We start from the raw sequence: 19,970 nt of genomic DNA, 5'->3' as shown, positions 1-19,970 counted from the left end.
TTAACCTCAACGCGAAGTAAACGGGAGTCTATACTAATTCCATCAGATTTTTAAATCGTAAAATAATAACAAGTCCTTTAATGGATTTGAACTTGGGCAAATTAAGGCTCGAAACATGACCCATGCCAACCGGGAAAATGGGGGGGGGCTTTTTGTTGAAACATAGCGAATAAAATGATTAAAGAAGGAATAGAAAATATCTGGGGTTTTCTATGTCTATATCTCATTTGGGAGCTCCCAGAAATATTTGGTATTTTTTTTTTCACTCTCCCCAAAAACGGATACTCCATGGAACTATAATAATGAAAAACCCGGGATTCCATTAAAAGAGGAATATAAAAATATTCGGGATGAAAAAGTAGCGCCGTACGCCGCACGCCAAGCAATAGGTATAGGTCTACGTTTAGGAATTCGATATTATCTTGGAAAATATAGGGAGCCGCTTCATGCATAGAGAATAAAAGTCAGAAGGAAATTCTCCATTCTTTTGTATATACTGGCGAATCTTACAATATCTATTTTAGGATAGGCGGCTGGTGTCGTGCAATTGACTCCCTCCCATCAATGTTTATCAATTCCCTTTCATTTAAACATTCACTATAGGCGTACAAGTTAATTAAATGCCTGCCCTTGACAGTGACAAAATTATATTTAAATATTATGCGTAGCTCATGTGGTTGACAATACGAATTTTGACTCCCGACGACGTCGAGAAAAGAAGAGGATAGGGTTAATTGGGTCTGAGCTAAGAGAGAGAGAGAGAAAAGAGAATTTTCTCCGTAAACTTTGAAACGCTTTAGGTGGGGGGCAAGCATTCAAATTCAAAGATACTACCGCCCTCCTCCTCCGCCAACGGTAAGAGAAAAAAAAAGGAAATAAAGAACCACCGAGAGTCTACCAGTGCAGGGGCGAGGGAGGGAGGGAGCAATGACAGCTTTTAGGACTCGGGGGCGCGAAGTCGAATTTGCATAAAGGATGAAGCTACTAACGACCTTACGATAACCCCAACCGACCCTCTCGCCGCCACTCCAAGACACTTCAACCTGACCCCCGTCCCCAAACCCCTCCAGCCACCTTCAATATTTTACTGGAAAAATTTAAAAATTCCCTCGAATTTTCAATTTTCTTAACCGAAACCACGGACTCTATAATCACGGAAAGAGAGCAAGGACCGGTAACTACAGTTGGCTTGAGGGAGTTTCATTCATCTAAGAGTTAGACCTTGATATAGCGCAAAATGTGGTTGGTATTTATACAAACACGGCTATAAGAATTTAAAAAGATGGGCCGCGAAGAGGAGAAAGGGCGTGTAAAGTTCTGCCGTATAGTACTTTGGCTAAAACGGACCGAAAGATCGTTAGTCTTCGTTACGGTCGCGTCCTTTACCTTAAATATTCCATTGGTGGGGAAAAGGCAGGCGCGCGACTGGGGCCATGCCCCCCCCCCATCTCTACGCCAACAACCGCCACGCGCAATCCCTATAAAAGGGGTCCCTGAAATTTAACTAAACTTAGGAAATGGGCGGTGGAAGGGGGCACATGATAAAAGTAGGTCGCCAGCTCGAGCTTCATCTCCGTTAAAAGAAGCTAGGCGAATATCCGGTTGCCACGGTTACCTCGAGATGAACAGAGAGAGAGAGAGAGAGAGAGAGAGAGAGAGAGGGAAGGAGTGGGAAAGAGAGGAAGCCGCTGTATGACAGACACCTTCGTTCGGATCGTTTGGAATAATAAAGAAATATTAGCCAACGCCACAAATAAAGGGTAAAGAAGAGTTTTTCAAGCAAAACTATATAGTCCTTCTATAGCTTCGCGTCTATTAATCCGAATAAGTTGAACGGATTGAAGAATGGGGGTCATTGTTACGGAGACTTTTTGCCAAGGGTTAAGGCCGTACGCGTTCGCGCTTCGATTGGGAATTAAGATTTATTAGAGTCGAATGGAAATTTTTAATATTAAAACATTTGGCGGCGGCCAAGCCCGTCGAAACTATACTCGCCGCCGGCATAATTAACTTTTCTAGACCCGGCGGCCAATAGGTTGAAAAAAAGAAAAATTTAAAAATACACACCGGTGTATTGCGGGTCGGAGTTCTACAGGGGCCCGTATGAAATACATAGGCAGTTTCACCCCTGCAGGTTCGGCTCCACAAATTTGTAGGAATTATGAGAAAAATTATACACCGGTGTATTGCGGGTCGGAGTTCTACAGGGGCCCGTAGGAAATACATATGCAGTTTCACCCCTGCAGGTTCGGCTCCACAAATTTGTACGAATTATATGAGAAAAATTACACACAAGTAAATCGAGTTAATTCAAATTATTGTCGAAGTAAATCCCTCTGTACGTCTCGAGTATCCGTAGATACCTATACTCATACAGGACATTTTTAGACACGTATAGTACATTGTCATCTCGCGTCTTCCCTCCCTCGCTATACGGGCCAGAGGACGGGGGGGGAGGGTAGAGCGGCTCGATGCCGTTTGACCCCGGACAAATGAGGCGTTGAGTGAATGGGGCGCGTCCCATATACTAATGCCTTTCAACGGGAACAAGACCCAGAGTTACGTATCTACGGACGCCTTACACTCGTCTCTCTTAGTATTAATTCCATTCACGATGAAGAGAAAGAGAGAGGGAGAGAGAGAGGAGGAAAGAATCTCTCGGGGCTCCCGTACGAAGCGACAAAAAGAAATTGCGCGATATAGAAAGACTAGCTTAGAGAGACAACCCGAAATACATTTCACACCCAAATACGAGTCCTTAAATATTCATGGGTGAATTCAATAACGGCTCGCTACGGCGAAATCGTAGAAAGGATTACTTCGAGGAATTGTACGTCGCGCAGCCTGAAGATTGGAACGAAAGTAAACTGGCGACTCTAATTCCGAAAGCGGAGAGATAATGGTTGGGTAATCATTTTATATTACGGATAAACTAACATTTGATAATAAGGGATGAGAATGGAGAGGAGGGATTTGCTTTGGATCGGACATTATCGATTCATTCTAAATTGGAATTTACTTGACCTAGTTTTCAAAAGCGGGTCAAAAGCGAATTAGCAACCTTGACTTCTAGAGACCATCCCGATTAGCTAGACTAAACTTTTGAGTAGGATTTGCGATTGAAGCGTGACCCTCAAGAGTCCTTTTTCTGGCCAGAGAGTCTCTCTCGGAGTGGCGAGCGCTCGCTCTGTCTGTCTTGTAGGTGTACAAGGTCCGAAAGAGACTGGAGGACACGAGGCGGGGATCAATAGTAGGCGTAAATGAAGAGGAGCGGGGGCGGGGGCGTTATTACTTCGCGATATGGTCTTCTGGGGGGGCTGGCCGCGCTCTCATTCCTAGGTATATGGATGAGAATTTTCTTCCGCTCGGCTAGCGCCGGCTCCTCGCTGCTAATGCCTCTCGCGGGGCCCCTCTTAAACTCTAAGCTTTCAAACTTTGAACATTATTCCCGAAAAAAAACGGGGCCCTTTCTAAAGCTTATAACCTCAACTTTCGCGCCAGAGATTTTTTTCTCTCTCTCCTTTCCGAAGCGAAAAGCAAAAACCCTTTTGTTTCTAAACGATTTCTAAGACCCAAGACTAAAAATTTTATAAAAATGAAAGCTAAGTGGGCCAAATGAAATACGATTGCCACAATCAAACTACGCTATATAACGTTGCCAGCTTGTTTAAATTTTATAAAGCACATAATTATTAGGGTTAGACTCGCGTAGTTTATTTAATTATCTAAACGAGTGTCCCTCCCCCTCGGGGGTCAAAAGTGCAAGGGAACCTCGTTCCTGTTTTCTCCCCCAAAACCCATAATGAGGGGTCAGTATTAACCTTATCAATGTGTATTTTGACCTATCGTATCAAGCTATACGAGGTTTCTTCCCGACTAAAATTCATCCGCATCAGTCAGAGTTGTCCGTGTGGTCAACCAATAAACACGGAATTAATTTAACTACGTCAGAACTAGTAACTACTCAGTAACGTATGGAAACGGAAATAGGGCGTATAGTTTAAGACTATGTTTAAGAATCCTGTCGTAGGCCTAAAGCCTATTTCTCCTTTGAAGCGTAGGTAAGGTCTAAGCCTATTCCGCGACTAAGGCTAAGGACGAGCAAAGTAAAAACGAGTACGTAAACGAGTAAACAAGTATTTGGTCGCGGTGGTGGTTCTAAATCCTTTCCCGAATCGATACGAGAGCGCGGTTTCTAGCTTTTTCAAAGAGCTCGGCAGCTCGGGCTTTATTTGTCGCGCGAGAATCAATCCGTGCCTGCAGATACGGAGATGGACAAAAGCGGCACACGTCCAGTTTCTCATCAACGTTTGACCCACCTTAAAACGCTAAACCTAAATGCCCTTACAAACAACACGCTAAGTCGAGAACCGTTAAAATCGCTACACCAGTTTATAGTTACTGATATTTATTGACTATTAAATTCCCTGATTTTTGAGTTGCCGCCGCGTCAGGCAAACCCCCAACCATGTCGTGTATATATAATGAACCCTCAGGGGGTGGCAAACTAGGCCCATATCCCTTCCCCCCTCCCTTATAGGTATGGGCTATTTTTCGCTTTCATTACTTTGGCATATCGTGGCGAGCTCTTTTCATTAATTTAGAAGGGATTTAGAAAAACGGAGCGAAAGAGACGAGAGAGAGAGAGAGAGAGAGAGCTTTGCTGTCAGTCAATTGATCTCCCTCTCTCATTCATCCCAACGTCCAACCACGGAATACACTAGATTAGGCTTCGAGTTCCTTGCAGTCGAGCTTAAATAGAGAGCGGAAGAAAATAGTACCGAGGGTTATTTTATCCAAGGACAAATAAATTTGAAATAAATATACTTCGACTTCGGGGCCCCGGATTAAATACAGCAGCTTGGTCCATTATTAAAATATATATAGAAATCAATCAATAAGTTGGAACGAACAGATTCCCTTTAAAGAACTTTACTAATAAATTTACTAATAAAAATAGACAGAGAAGCGACCTAGTCCGCGGCGGTATACAGTATAGTAGACATCTTAGTAAGTGTAAGTGTGTGTGGGATGGGAAAGAGGGGGTTTGGGCCTTCCGCGTGCCCACCAGTCCAGGCAGGCAGGCAGGCAGGGCCCGCTCATCTCTTCAGCGAAGCAAGCCGAAGATGGGAAAGTGTAGTCCTATAACGGCACTAGTCGACTAGCCAGCTAGCACCCTCACCCCGGTCATCCCCTTATAATACAGAGAGAGATACACACACAAAATTTCCGGGGGAGTAAAATAGGCTTAGGGGAAAGGGGCTAGCTCGAACCACCACCACCACCATGGAAGTAGAACGTGCCATAAAATTAGGCTTAACAACGAGTCTAAGAAAAAGGGGAATGATTTCCAGGCTTACCTTTTCAACCATTCAGGAGCGACGGCGTTTTAGGTGACTAGTAGACTCATATTATAAGACGAGGCTGAACCGAGAAGCCGAACCGTCGGGGCACATAGACAGTTGGTCTCAATGTTTTTTTTTTTTTTTTTAAACAGGTATCCGGTAGAAGTAGCTGGTAATTTCCTTTTCTGTTTGGCGGCGCCGCTTGACCGGGGTTAATCTGGTGAGGCGCGTTATTCCCGATAATTTGTTGGCGCGAAAAAAGGTCCAATTAAGACGGCGACGAAAAAAAGGCGCCGGTCGACGACGAGTAATCCGCTAGACACTAGACAGTGAGTGCGGCCGCCATCTTGGATAGGAAAACCTCCTTATACACCGTTCGGGTACTCCTGGCCGGGTGGATTGCGCGCGAAACAGAGCCAGCCGAGATTCTGGCGCGCTTCCCGAACGCCGACTTGCCACGATAGAGGGAGCTTGGCCACCACCGGGGGATGCGCACCGCGCCCCAAAACGAACCAACCGATGACCGGCACAACGGAGACCCGGCACAAGACACTCCACACCAACACAGAGAGAGAGAGACTGGGGCCGAGGATACCCATCCATTGACTCCTCATCCGAGATGAAAAAAATCGCCAATCTATAACGCGAGAAAAAAAGAAAGAAATCACGAATTAATTAACTCCCATTTAAGGAAAAAGTCCATTTCGTCTTTCTATATGGGTCAAGAAAAAAGAAAGAATTAAAATAAAAATACCTCCAAAATATAAAAGCTTTGAATTGAATGGGGGTGGGGGTGGGGGGTGCGCTTTACATTCCCTTATTAAAAACAATGAAAAGCCAGATGACCATAATAATAAATAGGCCATAATGATCCGTTATTTTAGGGCCGAGCTGAATCGCGTCCGCTTAAATCAGATTGGTAGATGGCAGAAACGTGTTGTATTCATAGATAACCTCGAGTATCGATCGACCGAACTCAGAGTGTGAGAGAGAGAAGCTAGGATAACCGTGTCCGAAAAGAGAGAGAGAGAGAAACCTACTAGAAGTTAGATGTATACTATTTTCCTACTCCTCCCATCCCTCCCACGTGACGTACCCGAAGTAGATAATCCACGAAGTATTACAAGTACCAGCCGCGAATCTCGCCAATTCCATGGAAATAACTTTGCGTAATTTACATCTGTCCCCGGTCCCGAGTTAAAGAGGGAAAGGGACCAAATGAAAAAAAGAGATAAAATCGAATGTAAGAAGAGTGAGAGAGAGAGAGGAGAGAGAGAGTGGAGAGAGAGAGGAGAGAGAGAGAAAGAGTCATCCGTTACAAACGAAGCATTCGCCATTTTCAATAAAATATCGTGTCCCGTCATTTTTAACTCCCCCCCCCGTCCCCCTCTGCATTCTTGGCTTAAATTCGATAGGATAGGATATTTGATTATTGCTGTCGAATTTCGCCGACTTCCATATACATTAATTCTAATTTCGGGAACTTTGGGACTCCTCGAGGATTTGTTTTAATCCGATTATAAAATGACAATGTCCTTTTCGATTATATTATACTTCGGCTCCGCATCGCGCGAATGTCCAGACGCGAAAATTTTCTATTCACTTTTCCCCAAAATGAAGAATTTTTATATTAAAATAATTAGTTGCTCGATTAATTTCTAGCCTACTCGATGACGTATTAAATATACTATCGTTTCCTCGGAGGGGGGGGGCAATTTAAGAGACGACCACTAAACTACTTAAGAGTAAGATCCTGGCCAGGTTTAAATTATAGTGTACCGAGGGAACAACACTTCTACAGGGGCTCGTAGGAAATACACGGGCGCTCTTACCCCTGGAAGTCGGCTATCACCGTACGCGCCAATCCCAAAAAGCTTTAATTGTTTAAAAGAAATAGCAAAAATAAATTAGGCTCTTAATTAAAAATTCGGAAACAAAACGAGGCTAAATTTATTAAATCGCTCCCTTCAGAGTCCTCTCTAAAAACTAAAAACTAAAAACTAAAAAACCCGAAATTAAATTTCTTTTAGCAAACATTTAAAAAGGTGGACAAGATCTTTCACTAGATAGAGCTTGAAGGAGAGAGGGATGGAGTGGTTATCCCCGTAACTATAACGTTGCCTCTGCATCCTCGGCGTTCAGGTAGGTAGGGTCGTACGGTACGGAAACGTAAAGGACGCCCAGAAGCTAGATCTCAAACAAATACAATAGGTAAGAGGGGGGCGTGGGTGGGTACATTGGGAGAGGTTTCAGTGCCGCGGGTCGCCCATCATCACTAGTCCACTCCATCTTACCTCTTTCCTCCCTGACTAGAAGAGGCTGCTCTTCGAGGAGCAGGAGGAGGGAGGGCCATTTTTTCTAAACCTCGATTTCCAGTTAAAAAAAAACTCAACAGAGGAGTGGGGGGGGGGGCGTGACGTAATTAGTATGCTAGAAAGACCGAACAGTTTCGTTCATTTCCATTTTAAAGGGAGACTTAAATAAAAGAAAGCAGCATTTCACTCTCACTTTAAACGAAACTAGATACGCGTAGAGAACTGGTCTTAACGGAGGCGACGAAAAATACACATTATTATTATTATTATTTTGTGGTGGCGGAGAGGGCAACCCGAAAAGATGGTTCCCTTTTTTCAGCCGAAGCCGTCGTCCGTATTGAGAGTTTGGTTTGGAGCTTAAGGCTCAAACTACTTTTTGAATAAAAAAAAGGGTTGGGGGAGGGGATGAAGAGGTAAATATGTATGAGACGCGCTTGCATGGCTCCCGAGCTAGTAATAGAGAAAAGGGGGGGGGGAATATAGGAATGCGTGTTTCATATTATGATTCAGGCTCGTACCGTATTAACTAGGTCAATAGGAACAAATCGCGACTCAAAGGAATTTTCTTCTTTAAACGAGAAACAATGTCAATTTTGTTTTCTTTTTTTTTTTAAAAAAAAGGGGGTGCTTATGGGGAAGCTTTCCTTCTTTGTTGATAACTCGATTGGCGTTGCTAATTAAAACAAAATAATCAATCGAAATGGGAAACGGAAAAGACTCGAAAGAGATGATTTAGACAAGCGGAGACTCGAATTAATTATCGATTAGTCATACCCCGAGCTTTTGTTTTTACAAACGCCCGCCTCAGGGAGCCCAGACAAAATTTTAAATTACTTATAGGAAAAATAGGAATTTTTATCTGGAAATATTGTTGGATTTTATAGGAGAAAATACGTGAATTTATGGGAAAATATAGGACTAGGGTCAGTGTGCCTAACTTTGGACAGCTGCAACTTTAGACACTTTTATTATAAAAATCATATTTAATTACTGGATGCATCAAATTGATAATGAAATAGCTTATTTTAAAGCTTAGAATGTGAGGAATTTAGAAAAAAATACTTCAAAGTCGTAGAATAACATCCGACTACGTTACGAGCCAAATTAGCCCACTCCCCAAACTCGTCCATTTAAATTACGGCCAAATTTGACGGGGGTCAACCCTTTGGTCCCGGGAAATAAGGTTTGACGAAAATTAGAGAAATCATACCTGAACAAACTAGAAACCATTCGAAAGAGCAACTTTTTGGCTTCATAATCCGTATTTTAAACACTGTCTTACGCGGGAAATTCGACGAAATATTCAGCTTTAAAAACACATGGGCAAATTTCTAACTTTGGACACTTTCATGCTGGCCGATTTCTCCGTTTGTTAACACTAATTAACTCGCGATATTAGCCTTTTTTAGAATTTAAAACAATAAGGGACACGTCAATAAACACGGAACAAAAAAAAAAGAAAAAAAGTCCTCAGTTTGTTAAAATTGTTACGCGGCAAACAGCGCGCCAAAATTAAAGGCTAGAGCAGACGGCGCGATTCTCTCCGCGGTTCGATTCAAAACCGTTACGTAGCGCTACAATAGAACTACAAATTGGCGCCAATTTCAATTCGAAGACTGCGAAGTTTTATTTAACAATTGTGATTCGCCTAATGCGTCCCCAAGTCACCCTTTTTTCGCTGTCCAAAGTTAGGAAGGGGTGTCCAAAGTTAGGAAGGGGGCGTCCAAAGTTACATAGAAGTGTCCAAAGTTGAGCACGAATTCGGCCTTTGGGGAACTCTACTTTGTGAAAAATGTATTCCATTTTAAAAGTTGAAAACTTGTGAGAATGTGTCTTAAGAATGCTTCTCTCCATTGCTTTTTTAATTTTGAGTCTAACATATAAGCAACGGAAGTTATTCAAGGTTATGCAAAAAGTGTCCAAAGTTATGCATACTGACCCTAAACACGCTTATATATAATTCTATTTTTTCTTAAACTGTGTGGAGGTTAATTTGTCCGCCGTCTGTGTGGAACGCTAATTTGATTGTATTCTAAACTAGGACTCTCTCGTTTAAAACTAAGACTAGTTTGTCACGTTTGAAAATTATATTTGGATTAAAAAATAGACTTTAAAAACAAAAAACCCTAAAAATAAGTGCCATTTTGAATTTCATTGGCATCCCCCACTTACCACCCATTACGGGACGCGACTTCATTCACCCAGAGCGAAGACAAGATCTCCGGGAGCTATTATCTCTCTTCCCCGTACCCCCACCGTCTTGCCCCGACGTTAAGCCTAACCACCCCACCTCACTAACGGCTAACGGGACTAGAAAAATGAAAAACTTGTCGAAAAAACAAACTTACAGGATTAATTTCATCCCAAAATGATTTGAATCCTTGGTTCCTCGATCTTGGCACAATTTTGATCACAAAATTAATCCATTTTGGCCTAATTTTAGATGTTTAAATCGACTTAAAACAATTAACAATAACCGATTATCTCGCGTCCAATAAACTAACAAAGGAAAGCCTGCCGGGGCGAGAGAGACTCCGGAGCTTCGGGGAGAAGGAGGGGGTGCGATAGAGGAGAGGGAAAGAAAAATAAAAAGTTGCGTTTTTGGTATGGCGCTCTTAGAGCCTATTGGACGTAAGTCGCCATGGATACGAGGCTATTTTGGCGGGCTTTTTACTAAGCCTAAAGGCCGAATTCAAAAACGTTGTAATTTACAATTTAGCTCGACTCGTAAGTAACGCGTTAAAATTGTCATTTTAAACGCGTTTCTTCTAAATTTAACGTTGAGAAACGATATTAAAATGCAATTTTATGACTAAAATATAGGATATTATAGGACCTTTCGTGAAATTATAGGATCATATAGGACAGGTTCAAAAATATAGGATTTTATGGGAATTATAGTACCACTGGGCTCCTGACAATAGCCCCCCTAACCCCCCCCCCCGGGACGACGCCATTCTTCTCTCCGAAACTCGGGGACTTCAGTAGAGGACCAGCCAAGAAATAAGTTTTGATTGGGGGTTTCCCTTTGGGACGTTACGCTTAGTTCGACAACAAACGCGTCAAATTGACGATTACTGAATGAAGATATTGAATTTGGAGCAGAACATTTATTTACCATCGCGATAACTAAAGATGGAGAGCTCTCTTATTAGGATAAAGATTTAGGAAGTCGACGGGCAAAAAATGACTTTGCACGCAATTATAAGAAGGTGCGCGAATTTAAAGGTGTGTGTGCTAGGTGGGGTGGTGGGGGGTCGTAGGGGAGGGGGGGGGCTGAAGGAACGGGTCATTGGGGTCATTGCGGGGGGTCCTAGAAGGCCATTACTTCTTGGCTCGAGAGTAAGTAAGAAGAGATGGGGCATAAATCGTACTAGAGAATCGGGAGAGCGTGAAGTTGGGGGGGGGAATGAAAGGGGTGAGGGGATCCCAACTCGCGTGGGAAATGTCCATCGTGACCAATGAGGTCGACCCTAGTGCCGAAAGAGAGAGAGAGAGAGAGAGAGAGAGAGAGAGAGAGAGAAGAGAGAGAGGTCGGACAACTGACCCGAACTTCATTCACTACGGAAATAAATCTAGAATTCATTTCTAGAAAATCAGAAAAAAGGGATTGGGCAGTCAGTCGCGTTTGGACACCGCGCTTATAAATTGCAAATATAAAACAAAAAATGAAATGAAGGGCGGTTTCTGTCCGTTCCCTCGAATATATAGCAAGGCCAAACGGAACGGCTCTTGGCGCTAGAAAGAGTATGTACAAGAAGTGTAGGTAAAGGTTTTCCAACCCGCGGAGAAAAAAACCCTTCCCAAATCACGACAGGGATTTTCGATTAGATTTTCTAGAGGCCTAAAGATACACGTAGTACACCAAATCCTCTTTTTTAACTAGGCATTTACACCCCCCCCACCTTTTCTATTAGCCTACTACTACTACAACTACTACCTGACTACCTCTACCGTGGAGCTTTACAAAACAAGTACAAAATGCCTACTTCTTACAAAAATCCTTGTCTTATTTCTCGGACCCCGATTGTTGTACCCATTATTATTTAGTATCGTTGGAAAGGAGAGAAATAGGACTATAACATACTCAAAGGACATCCCCGTATCTCTAATAGAAACAGAGTTACGAGCCTCCAAAGTTGGGTCTAATGCATTTCCTATGGAGGGGTTTGATTGTTTACGTTTTGCTTAATTACTCGGCCCCTGTTTGTCGTAGCCCTAAGTATTAAGTATCATTAGAAAGGTGACAAATAGGACTATAACATACTCAAAGGACATCCCCGTATCTCTAATAGAAACAGAGTTACGAGCCTCCAAAGTTGGGTCTAATGCATTTCCTACGGAGGGGTTTGATTGTTTACGTTTTGCTTAATTACTCGGCCCCTGTTTGTCGTAGCCCTACGTTTTTAGTATGGTTGGATGGGGGACAAATTGCACTATAACATATCCAAAGGACATCCCCGTATCTCTAATAGAAACAGAGTTACGAGCCTCCAAAGTTGGGTCTAATGCATTTCCTATGGAGGGGTTTGATTGTTTACGTTTTGCTTAATTACTCGGCCCCTGTTTGTCGTAGCCCTAAGTATTAAGTATCATTAGAAAGGTGACAAATAGGACTATAACATACTCAAAGGACATCCCCGTATCTCTAATAGAAACAGAGTTACGAGCCTCCAAAGTTGGGTCTAATGCATTTCCTACGGAGGGGTTTGATTGTTTACGTTTTGCTTAATTACTCGGCCCCTGTTTGTCGTAGCCCTACGTTTTTAGTATGGTTGGATGGGGGACAAATTGCACTATAACATATCCAAAGGACATCCCCGTATCTCTAATAGAAACAGAGTTACGAGCCTCCAAAGTTGGGTCTAATGCATTTCCTATGGAGGGGTTTGATTGTTTACGTTTTGCTTAATTACTCGGCCCCTGTTTGTCGTAGCCCTACGTTTTTAGTATGGTTGGATGGGGGACAAATTGCACTATAACATATCCAAAGGACATCCCCGTATCTCTAATAGAAACAGAGTTACGAGCCTCCAAAGTTGAGTGTAATGCTATTCCTATGGAGGGGGTTGTTTGTTTACGTTTTGCTTAATATCTCGGCCCCTGTTTGTCGTAGCCCTAAGTTTTTAGTATGGTTAGATGGGGGACAAATTGGACTAAAGGACATCCCCGTATCTCTAATAGAACCAGCCAGAGTTGCGAATCTCCAAACGCAACCTTCTGTTTTTCACAACTCCTGATGGCTGTTAAAAAAAAACCCCAAAAAGTATGAAGTGACTGACAGAGTAAGAAAGAAAGGCTGAAAATGATTCGAAAGCCTTTTCTAGTTCGCCCTTTTTCTCATACAGGAGAGACTTACAAACGTGACGAAACTATTTTAGACGAATCAAAATCCGACATCAACAACAACAACAAAGAAATATGAAGGGAAAATCGTAAAAGATTTTTTTGAGGTTTTTTTTTCTTTTCTTTTTATCCGCGTTTGAAAAATGTTTTTATTTCTCCATCTAGTTTCGATTTCTTTATAATGGAGCTTGTATCGAGAGTCAAGGCTTAAAAAAAGGAAGCTGAGGAGAAGGAAAGGAAGGCAACGAAATAGGAGAGAGAGAGAGAGGAGAGAGAGAGGAGAGAGAGAGGAGAGAGAGAGGAGAGAGAGAATGTTTCAGTTAGCAAAATCGAATAGCTAAAGGGAGGGACACATTCGCGGAGGAAACGTCCTTGACCCACTAACAAAGAAAATAAACGCTACGAAAGCGAAAATAATATCGCTTAACCGACTAAATCCAAAGATTAACAAAGCTAGGCGATTTTTGATGGATTATTTTTTGCTCTACTTTTCATTCTAACGACTAAACTAAACTAAAAAAAAGAGCAGTTTACATTATATCCCTCGGCCTTAAAATCGAACGCCATTTAAAAGGAGAAGGAGAAATAAAAGAGGGGGGGGGGGTCTAATTTGTGATTTGAAAAAGGCTGCGTGATGAAAACGAATGAGGTTTTATAGGAGTCGGGCAATAAGCTAAGCGCCTTCCGCTCTCTCTCGCTTCATTATGGATGGAAAGCTACGTACGGACACCCCAAAAAAAGAATGGAGGGCCTAATCATCCCCCGGGCGAGGTCACGTGGAATTTAAAATCGGATTTTTGGGGATAGAATCATCATTAGACATCAGTCTTTCGCCCCCCCCCTCCCACCCCTCCGAACGGACCGAAGTCCAGAGCGTAAAGTAAAAGGAGTGTGAATCTTTCAAATGGCTAGTTCTGGGGGAAAAGGGGTATTCAAACGAGGCCTCTCCATTTTTCCATCAAAGAAAATTCCTCATTTATTATCCCAAGGCAGCCTCTTTATCGGTGGCTCATCAATGAAGGGGAAAACTTCGCAATTACCCCTGGTCTCTGCAGCCAATCGCCGCGCCATACGCTGCAGGCTACGCGCCCGTTTAAACGAATCATAGTATCATCCGCTTGAACTACGACATTAGCCCCGAAAATTCAGCAAAAGCCCACCTTATTTTCACCACTAATCACGACTAAATTGATCTCTTTTTTCTTCTTTAAAATAGGCTTACTAATAACTGTTAAGTATTTCCTATAAAAATGTAGACCTACCAGAATTCAGAGAAGGGGGGGCCACCTTTCGTTCGATCCATCTTTCATAGGCAAATATTTCGGGCAGCACTTGCCAAGTTGCCATTTCTTCTCGGGGAACGAAACTGCATGGCATATCTAAAAATAAACCACCAGCACCAAGAATTAAATTGCCACTCGTAAAAGGTACTTTTTAGATGGTAAAAACTTTGGTGATAAGAAAAAGCCAGCTCTAACGTAACGTGGCGAAATAACCCCCCCCCCCTTTGGTGCCTGGCGCGTACATTCCGAAAACAGGTATACTTTTCCGCAGAGCGTATCGTAACGGGCAATTTACCCAATACCCCAAGAACGCATCTAGGCCTTCCCCCCCCCCCCCGGAAAACGTTAAGGTAGCAAAAACATTCGTATAATATTTTTGAAGAGTAGCCCCGAGAAATACGGCCTAGTACATTTTTTGGCAATCATACCACCGATATCGGTTTGACCCCGAAACTGAAAAGAAACCCCCGAGTAACTGACCTTTCTATTATACCTCTTTCAAAGAGGTCGTCTTGATATTTTAGAGAAATAATTAGGCTCTCTATTTAAGATGACTTTTCGATCGACACTGGTCCAACATTATTACGAGGACCCTGCCAAATTTCTACCAGGTAACCTCGCTCGAACCAGGTGCTCCTAGCACGCACCAGATGACCATAGACATCGCGAATAGGGGTATGTTCCTAGTGGGTGAAAAAAAATTCGTTCGGTTTGTTTGTAGTCCTTGGAAGGGGCGGGGAGTTTCTCCGAGTCCCTTTGCCCAAGTTCTTACATTTGATAGGAAGGAGAAGCCGGGATGGAAGGTTGAGGATGGAGGGATGGGGGGTCGACCTACAAAGCGCTTTATCTTGCCTTAATGGTTCTAGTAATGCAAAGATCTATGTCTTTTCTTTCTCTATCTTCCAGAAAATGGAAGATGGTGGTGACCGCCGCGGCCTTCAACAAGACGTCCCCAACCGAAAGGCAGCTTCTCCTACAAGTTCAAGTCCGAGGCAAGGACTATTCGGTCAAGGACCGACATAAACGAAGGCTTATATAAGACTCCGAACTAACTATAGCGTTTCCTCCGTTTTTAGTCCGTCTTAGTTTTTTCTAACTCTTCTTTCTCCGAGGCTAAGATAAATTTAGCGTAAAATATCGAATCTCTCTCTCTCTCTTAGACTTAAAAACTAAATATTTCACCTAAAACTTCGGGGACAAATCGATCGATAAATAATTATATTATAATAACTGGACGAGAGAGATTTACGCTTTCTGGCCAACGGGCAGCGCGGCCCGGAACGAGGACAACACTCACTCACTCTGTCTCCGATCACTTCAAGGACCACCTAAAATTAACAAATATATTAAATTAACTAAGATACTTGAAAAAAATTAAAAATATTCAAATCTATTTGAAAGAGAAATAAAAGAAGAAGAGGCTGGGCAGTTTTAAAACTATATTCCCTTAGCACGTTGGAACTGAATTAAAACAACAAGGTTCTAAGCGGATAGAGAAAAGAAGGGACTTTGTGTAAAGGGTTAGGAAGAAGTTCACAGCGTGGATACTCTCAATGGGCTGGCGGCGTTAACCTTTTCCTACGTTAAAAGCCACCACTCAGTCCGCCCACCCTCCCGCCACTTATTAGATCCCGGCCGCAGTTGTTGAAATTTTCTTTCGTGGCCCTGGGTCGAGTGCCTAATATCGGGGGGGGGGGGTGCTGTGGTTTTTTGGGGTCAAGCTCTAGCCTTAAAACAATGCACTCCCGAATAATGAGAAATCAATGACTGAACTTCTTTCCACTTCTTTTCTTTTCAATTATGGAACAAAAGAAATCCTCTCTACTCCCCCCCCCCCAAACCCGTCCCCATCCAAATATAAAATATACTAAGGGGGGGGGGGGGAGAAAAACTGCAGCGGAATTCCAACTACAATTTCCATACCATCAGAAAGTGCAGCCGAAATTCCTTCCAACCACCACTTCACTTCTTCTTTTAATTCCCCCTCGAAAATATTTTACAAAATAAAAAAAATATTTCCATTTTCGCTGTAAATTCCTCGAAAATCGGAGAGATTTAGCAAAAAATTTCACCCAAGAATATTGTTCTTGGATGCGAGTGATTTCCAAAACTTTAATAAATCAAGTTTGAAAAATAATAATATTTTTTAACAATTGGCGTGAAAATACAATTACGCGAATATCAATTAACAAAATACATGTATTAAATTTATATTAAAGCCGGACAAGAATAATAATTTAAATATAATATGGAAAAATATCAATAATTCTCTCTCTCTCTCTCTCTCACACTCTCTCTCTGCGCCATTTCTCCCGTTCCGTGTCTATTATCTAGGCCTATTTCGCGTCAAACCCGCGGCCATCGCGTCAAGATCAAATCTAAACCCGTCCGGGGCTAAACCGTCGCGGAGTTACCTGAATGTTTGCGAAAATCCATCCAACTTGAGTCCAGTAGTTACGCGCGACTTCATCCACTATAACATTGGCGACTTATCTCTTCGTAATTCGCGTCTTTTAATCTAAACAAACTAAACAATAACAAAAACGAAAGGGTTATATTTCAAATGGGACGCGACATAAAATAAGATTCTCTTTAGTTAGTTTTTCCTGTAAAAATATTTATATAAAAACAATAAACGTAACTTTTAATTTTAAAGGTAATCATGGCGGTAAAGCTGGCTGGGCAAAAATGAAGGAACAAATACACCACCGCGTTATCTTCAATTCAATTGGAATGTTCTTTGTTACCTCATGATGATTATTTTGTTTTAGGTATTTAGGTCAACTGATTACCACCGGTAATTAGATAAAATAATTCGCCTCGATTTCGTTAATTTATAGTAAAATGAATTATTGGCGTTAGAGAGCGGCTTTTACAATGATAACATTTCGTATATAAAATCTCGTAATTAATTAAAAAATTAGGCTAATTAAAATTTGATAGTGTCTAAACTCGAATAAATTCAATAATATTAATAAATTAATTTTATACGTCTAAATAATTGTAAATATAATTTCTTTACAAAAAGATTCTTTAGAAAATTGACTGATACCCAATTTGGCCTAATTTTCGCGATGACGACGTTCAACGCGAAATCTCACCACCAATGTTCATTTTCACGTAAATAGTCCAATAAAACTCGATATAAATTACTAAATCAGTTTGCAGCCTCGACTTTACCTGACGTCAAAGCTTCCACACTCCCTCGTTGGTCATTTTTAGGTCAATTTAAGGGGGACTTGACAATTTACCTACATTTTACGACAGATTTTGGAATGTACGACTGATAATGGAAGTTAGTGTTTATTTTTTTATTGTTAGTGGAAGATATTGGGGGGGGGGAGGGGTCAATTTTCCGCGGCCGCTTCCGGATTAATTAATTTGACTAAAGTGGCGTAGGTTCCCGTGACGAAGCCAATTATACCAAATACGCATATCGTGATATTCTTAGTTGATATCCAATACCAATACGTCCGAGCTGTAGAACAATGAAACACATTCATTGTTAAAAAGACAGAATTAAATTAAAATCAATTATTTCCTGAAAAAACACTTGGCAAAAGGTCAATAGGTTAATGTTAGGTGTCGTCAAACTTACAACAAGGTTCGTCCCAGTACGTGATACTCTCTAATATCGGCGGAATTATCAGAGCTAAGGAACTGCTGGCTAAAGCGCCCACCAACGAGATGAAAAGCTCCAAATCGGGAATGGCAATCGCGAACAGAACTGAAACGATTCAATTCGATTAACTTTGAAGTCAAGTGCCCATTAATTAATAAATTTAATTTAACTTACACGTTCCGCAGACGCAAACGCCTCGGAAGATCCATTCGAGTCGAGCTATCCCTTTTTCCGTGAATTTATCATCCAGATAATACTTTCGTTTTAAATAGGGGAAGATAATTTGAACGGGAACGTAAAGTTGAATGGAATACGACAGGAAGATGGCCAACGAAAACATGAACCGACAAACTTCATTCACCCTAGAATTACAATGGTTAGATTGGTCCAGCCATGGGCTTCATCCCAACTGACGGCTTACGGGGTTTGCGGAATGGTATTGGTAATAGTGGACTCGACATTTTCTCCGTAGTGTAAAAACCCGTAGAAACCCATGGCAGTGTACAGAGCGCTGACTAGGACCATACCCGTGTTCAAAACGCCGTTTAAACCGCCAAAGTCTTCAGGCGTTTCCATTTCATTTTCGAGGGGTAAAACCTAAGCGACAGACACCAGAGAACCCCACCAATTCAGAGCCCCGACACACATAGAACAAAGGAAGACGGAAAACTCACGACTCCAATGCCCTCGAAGGCGTAAATGGCCGTTCCAAAATAAAGGGGAAGTTTACTGATACTGACGGAGAGAGGTCGGCTCGAGACGGGAGGAATATTTTGAAAGAGATTGGCGAAAATAATGCTCAGACCGACAACTTGTAAAACATTGGCAAAGGCCGAGAAAAAGGCCAAAGTGCGAAGACTTCGAATCATGTTCAAACCAATCATGAACGGAAGTAAAATGGAAGTTAACGCGATCGTCCCAATCGGGGGATGCTTCGGATCGTATCCCGCCACGTTACTAATAAACTGCAAAAAGGGGGCGAAAAGGGCTTTATTTAGGGTTCAATAAAAAGGGACAAGTAGCCATGTCGCGTTTACCCGCGTCAAACTGGTGACGACGAAGACGTAATAAACGCAGCAAAATCCGAATTGCGTTAAAAGGAGGAAAAAGTTGACGGTGCCTTTCGCGAAGGCGGCGTAACGTTGCAACCGAGGCGGTCCCATCTTAAAAGCGTAGTAAACTACTTTATCGTAACCTAAAGACCGAGCCTTGATTCTATTCATGAAGGGGGAGAGAAAAGAACAACCAGAATTTCAATTTCCCTTCCGAATAGTTTAGAGAAAGGTGGAGTGTACCTTTTGGATAAATTCTTATTACAATTAACTAAAATATGCATACAATGAATACATATAAGTCCCATGATTGGTATACCGAGAGTACCAACCTAATAATTTAAAAGATAATTAAGAAAATCATTTCAAATTTCGAAGGTGACCATGACGTCAATCGTGTCATATTCACCAATAGTCCGGCGTTGGCAAATGCTTTGGGCATGGCCAAGATGCCCGTTCCCAGGTTGCTCTTCAAGAGATGCATCATGGTCTGAAAATTGCTGGTGTATTTATGATCGGCCGAAGTTATCCCGACGCTCTCGGTCCGGGCGCGTCCAAACTCGTCGTCGACCGTCGGGTCGTACATGCTGCCACCTTCCAAGGCGCGTCCCTCCGACAAATTGCTGGCCTGGCTATCGAAGAGCAAGGGACTCGACTCTTTTCTGGCCGCCACTCGGCCCGAGTCCGTGAAATCCATCGCCACCTGCGAAAGGTAGACGGACGAATACTTTTTAAACAAACCCATGCTTAACTGACTAAACTCCGAGACTGTGTGATTTCGCGGCTATATTTAAAGGCCCGATAGAGCGACTCGTATTGACAACAACGGTATTTATAGATTATTGATATTTTGTCGCTTATCTGAAACCGCTACGTTTTTGTACAAACAAGCGCGTATTAGCGATTAGCGTGGGAAAAGCTTTCTTTCATTTCCCGTTAAAACAAAGCTCGGAAGGGAAACAATACTCGGAATGCAATGACCCCCGCGCGTCTTGTCTTCTAACGAG

The 19,970-nt window shown here is 42.3% G+C and overlaps 2 protein-coding genes across 5 annotated transcripts in view; both read right to left on the bottom strand.

Annotated features, from left to right (window-relative positions):
• Nucleotides 1-14,961, bottom strand: part of Myo95E (Myosin 95E) — a 41,259-nt gene extending 26,298 nt beyond the window's left edge. Inside the window, exons 1-3 of the mRNA XM_089870403.1 lie at nucleotides 14,770-14,961; nucleotides 14,269-14,385; nucleotides 5,361-5,982 (exon numbers count right to left, since the gene is read on the bottom strand). The gene's annotated coding sequence lies outside the window, so the exon portion shown is untranslated. The remainder of the gene's footprint in view (nucleotides 1-5,360; nucleotides 5,983-14,268; nucleotides 14,386-14,769) is intronic.
• A 2,295-nt stretch (nucleotides 14,962-17,256) lies between these two features.
• The window catches only part of LOC149690931 (proton-coupled amino acid transporter 1), a 64,085-nt gene continuing 61,371 nt past the window's right edge, over nucleotides 17,257-19,970 (bottom strand). For all 4 annotated transcript variants that reach the window (XM_089870393.1, XM_089870394.1, XM_089870392.1 and 1 more), the window contains 8 exons: nucleotides 19,373-19,666; nucleotides 19,207-19,295; nucleotides 18,949-19,126; nucleotides 18,586-18,876; nucleotides 18,333-18,508; nucleotides 18,086-18,273; nucleotides 17,888-18,016; nucleotides 17,257-17,767 (listed from right to left, as the gene is read on the bottom strand). In XM_089870393.1, coding sequence (XP_089726519.1) covers nucleotides 17,637-17,767; nucleotides 17,888-18,016; nucleotides 18,086-18,273; nucleotides 18,333-18,508; nucleotides 18,586-18,876; nucleotides 18,949-19,126; nucleotides 19,207-19,295; nucleotides 19,373-19,660 — 1,470 coding nt within the window. In that variant the 5' untranslated portion in view covers nucleotides 19,661-19,666 and the 3' untranslated portion in view covers nucleotides 17,257-17,636. The remainder of the gene's footprint in view (nucleotides 17,768-17,887; nucleotides 18,017-18,085; nucleotides 18,274-18,332; nucleotides 18,509-18,585; nucleotides 18,877-18,948; nucleotides 19,127-19,206; nucleotides 19,296-19,372; nucleotides 19,667-19,970) is intronic.

Source organism: Phalangium opilio, unplaced genomic scaffold, assembly GCF_054372755.1.
Source record: "Phalangium opilio isolate 3A_F unplaced genomic scaffold, DU_Popi_V2 ptg000031l_1, whole genome shotgun sequence".
Taxonomy (NCBI): domain Eukaryota; kingdom Metazoa; phylum Arthropoda; class Arachnida; order Opiliones; family Phalangiidae; genus Phalangium; species Phalangium opilio.
This window is presented reverse-complemented; position numbering and strand designations above follow the sequence as displayed.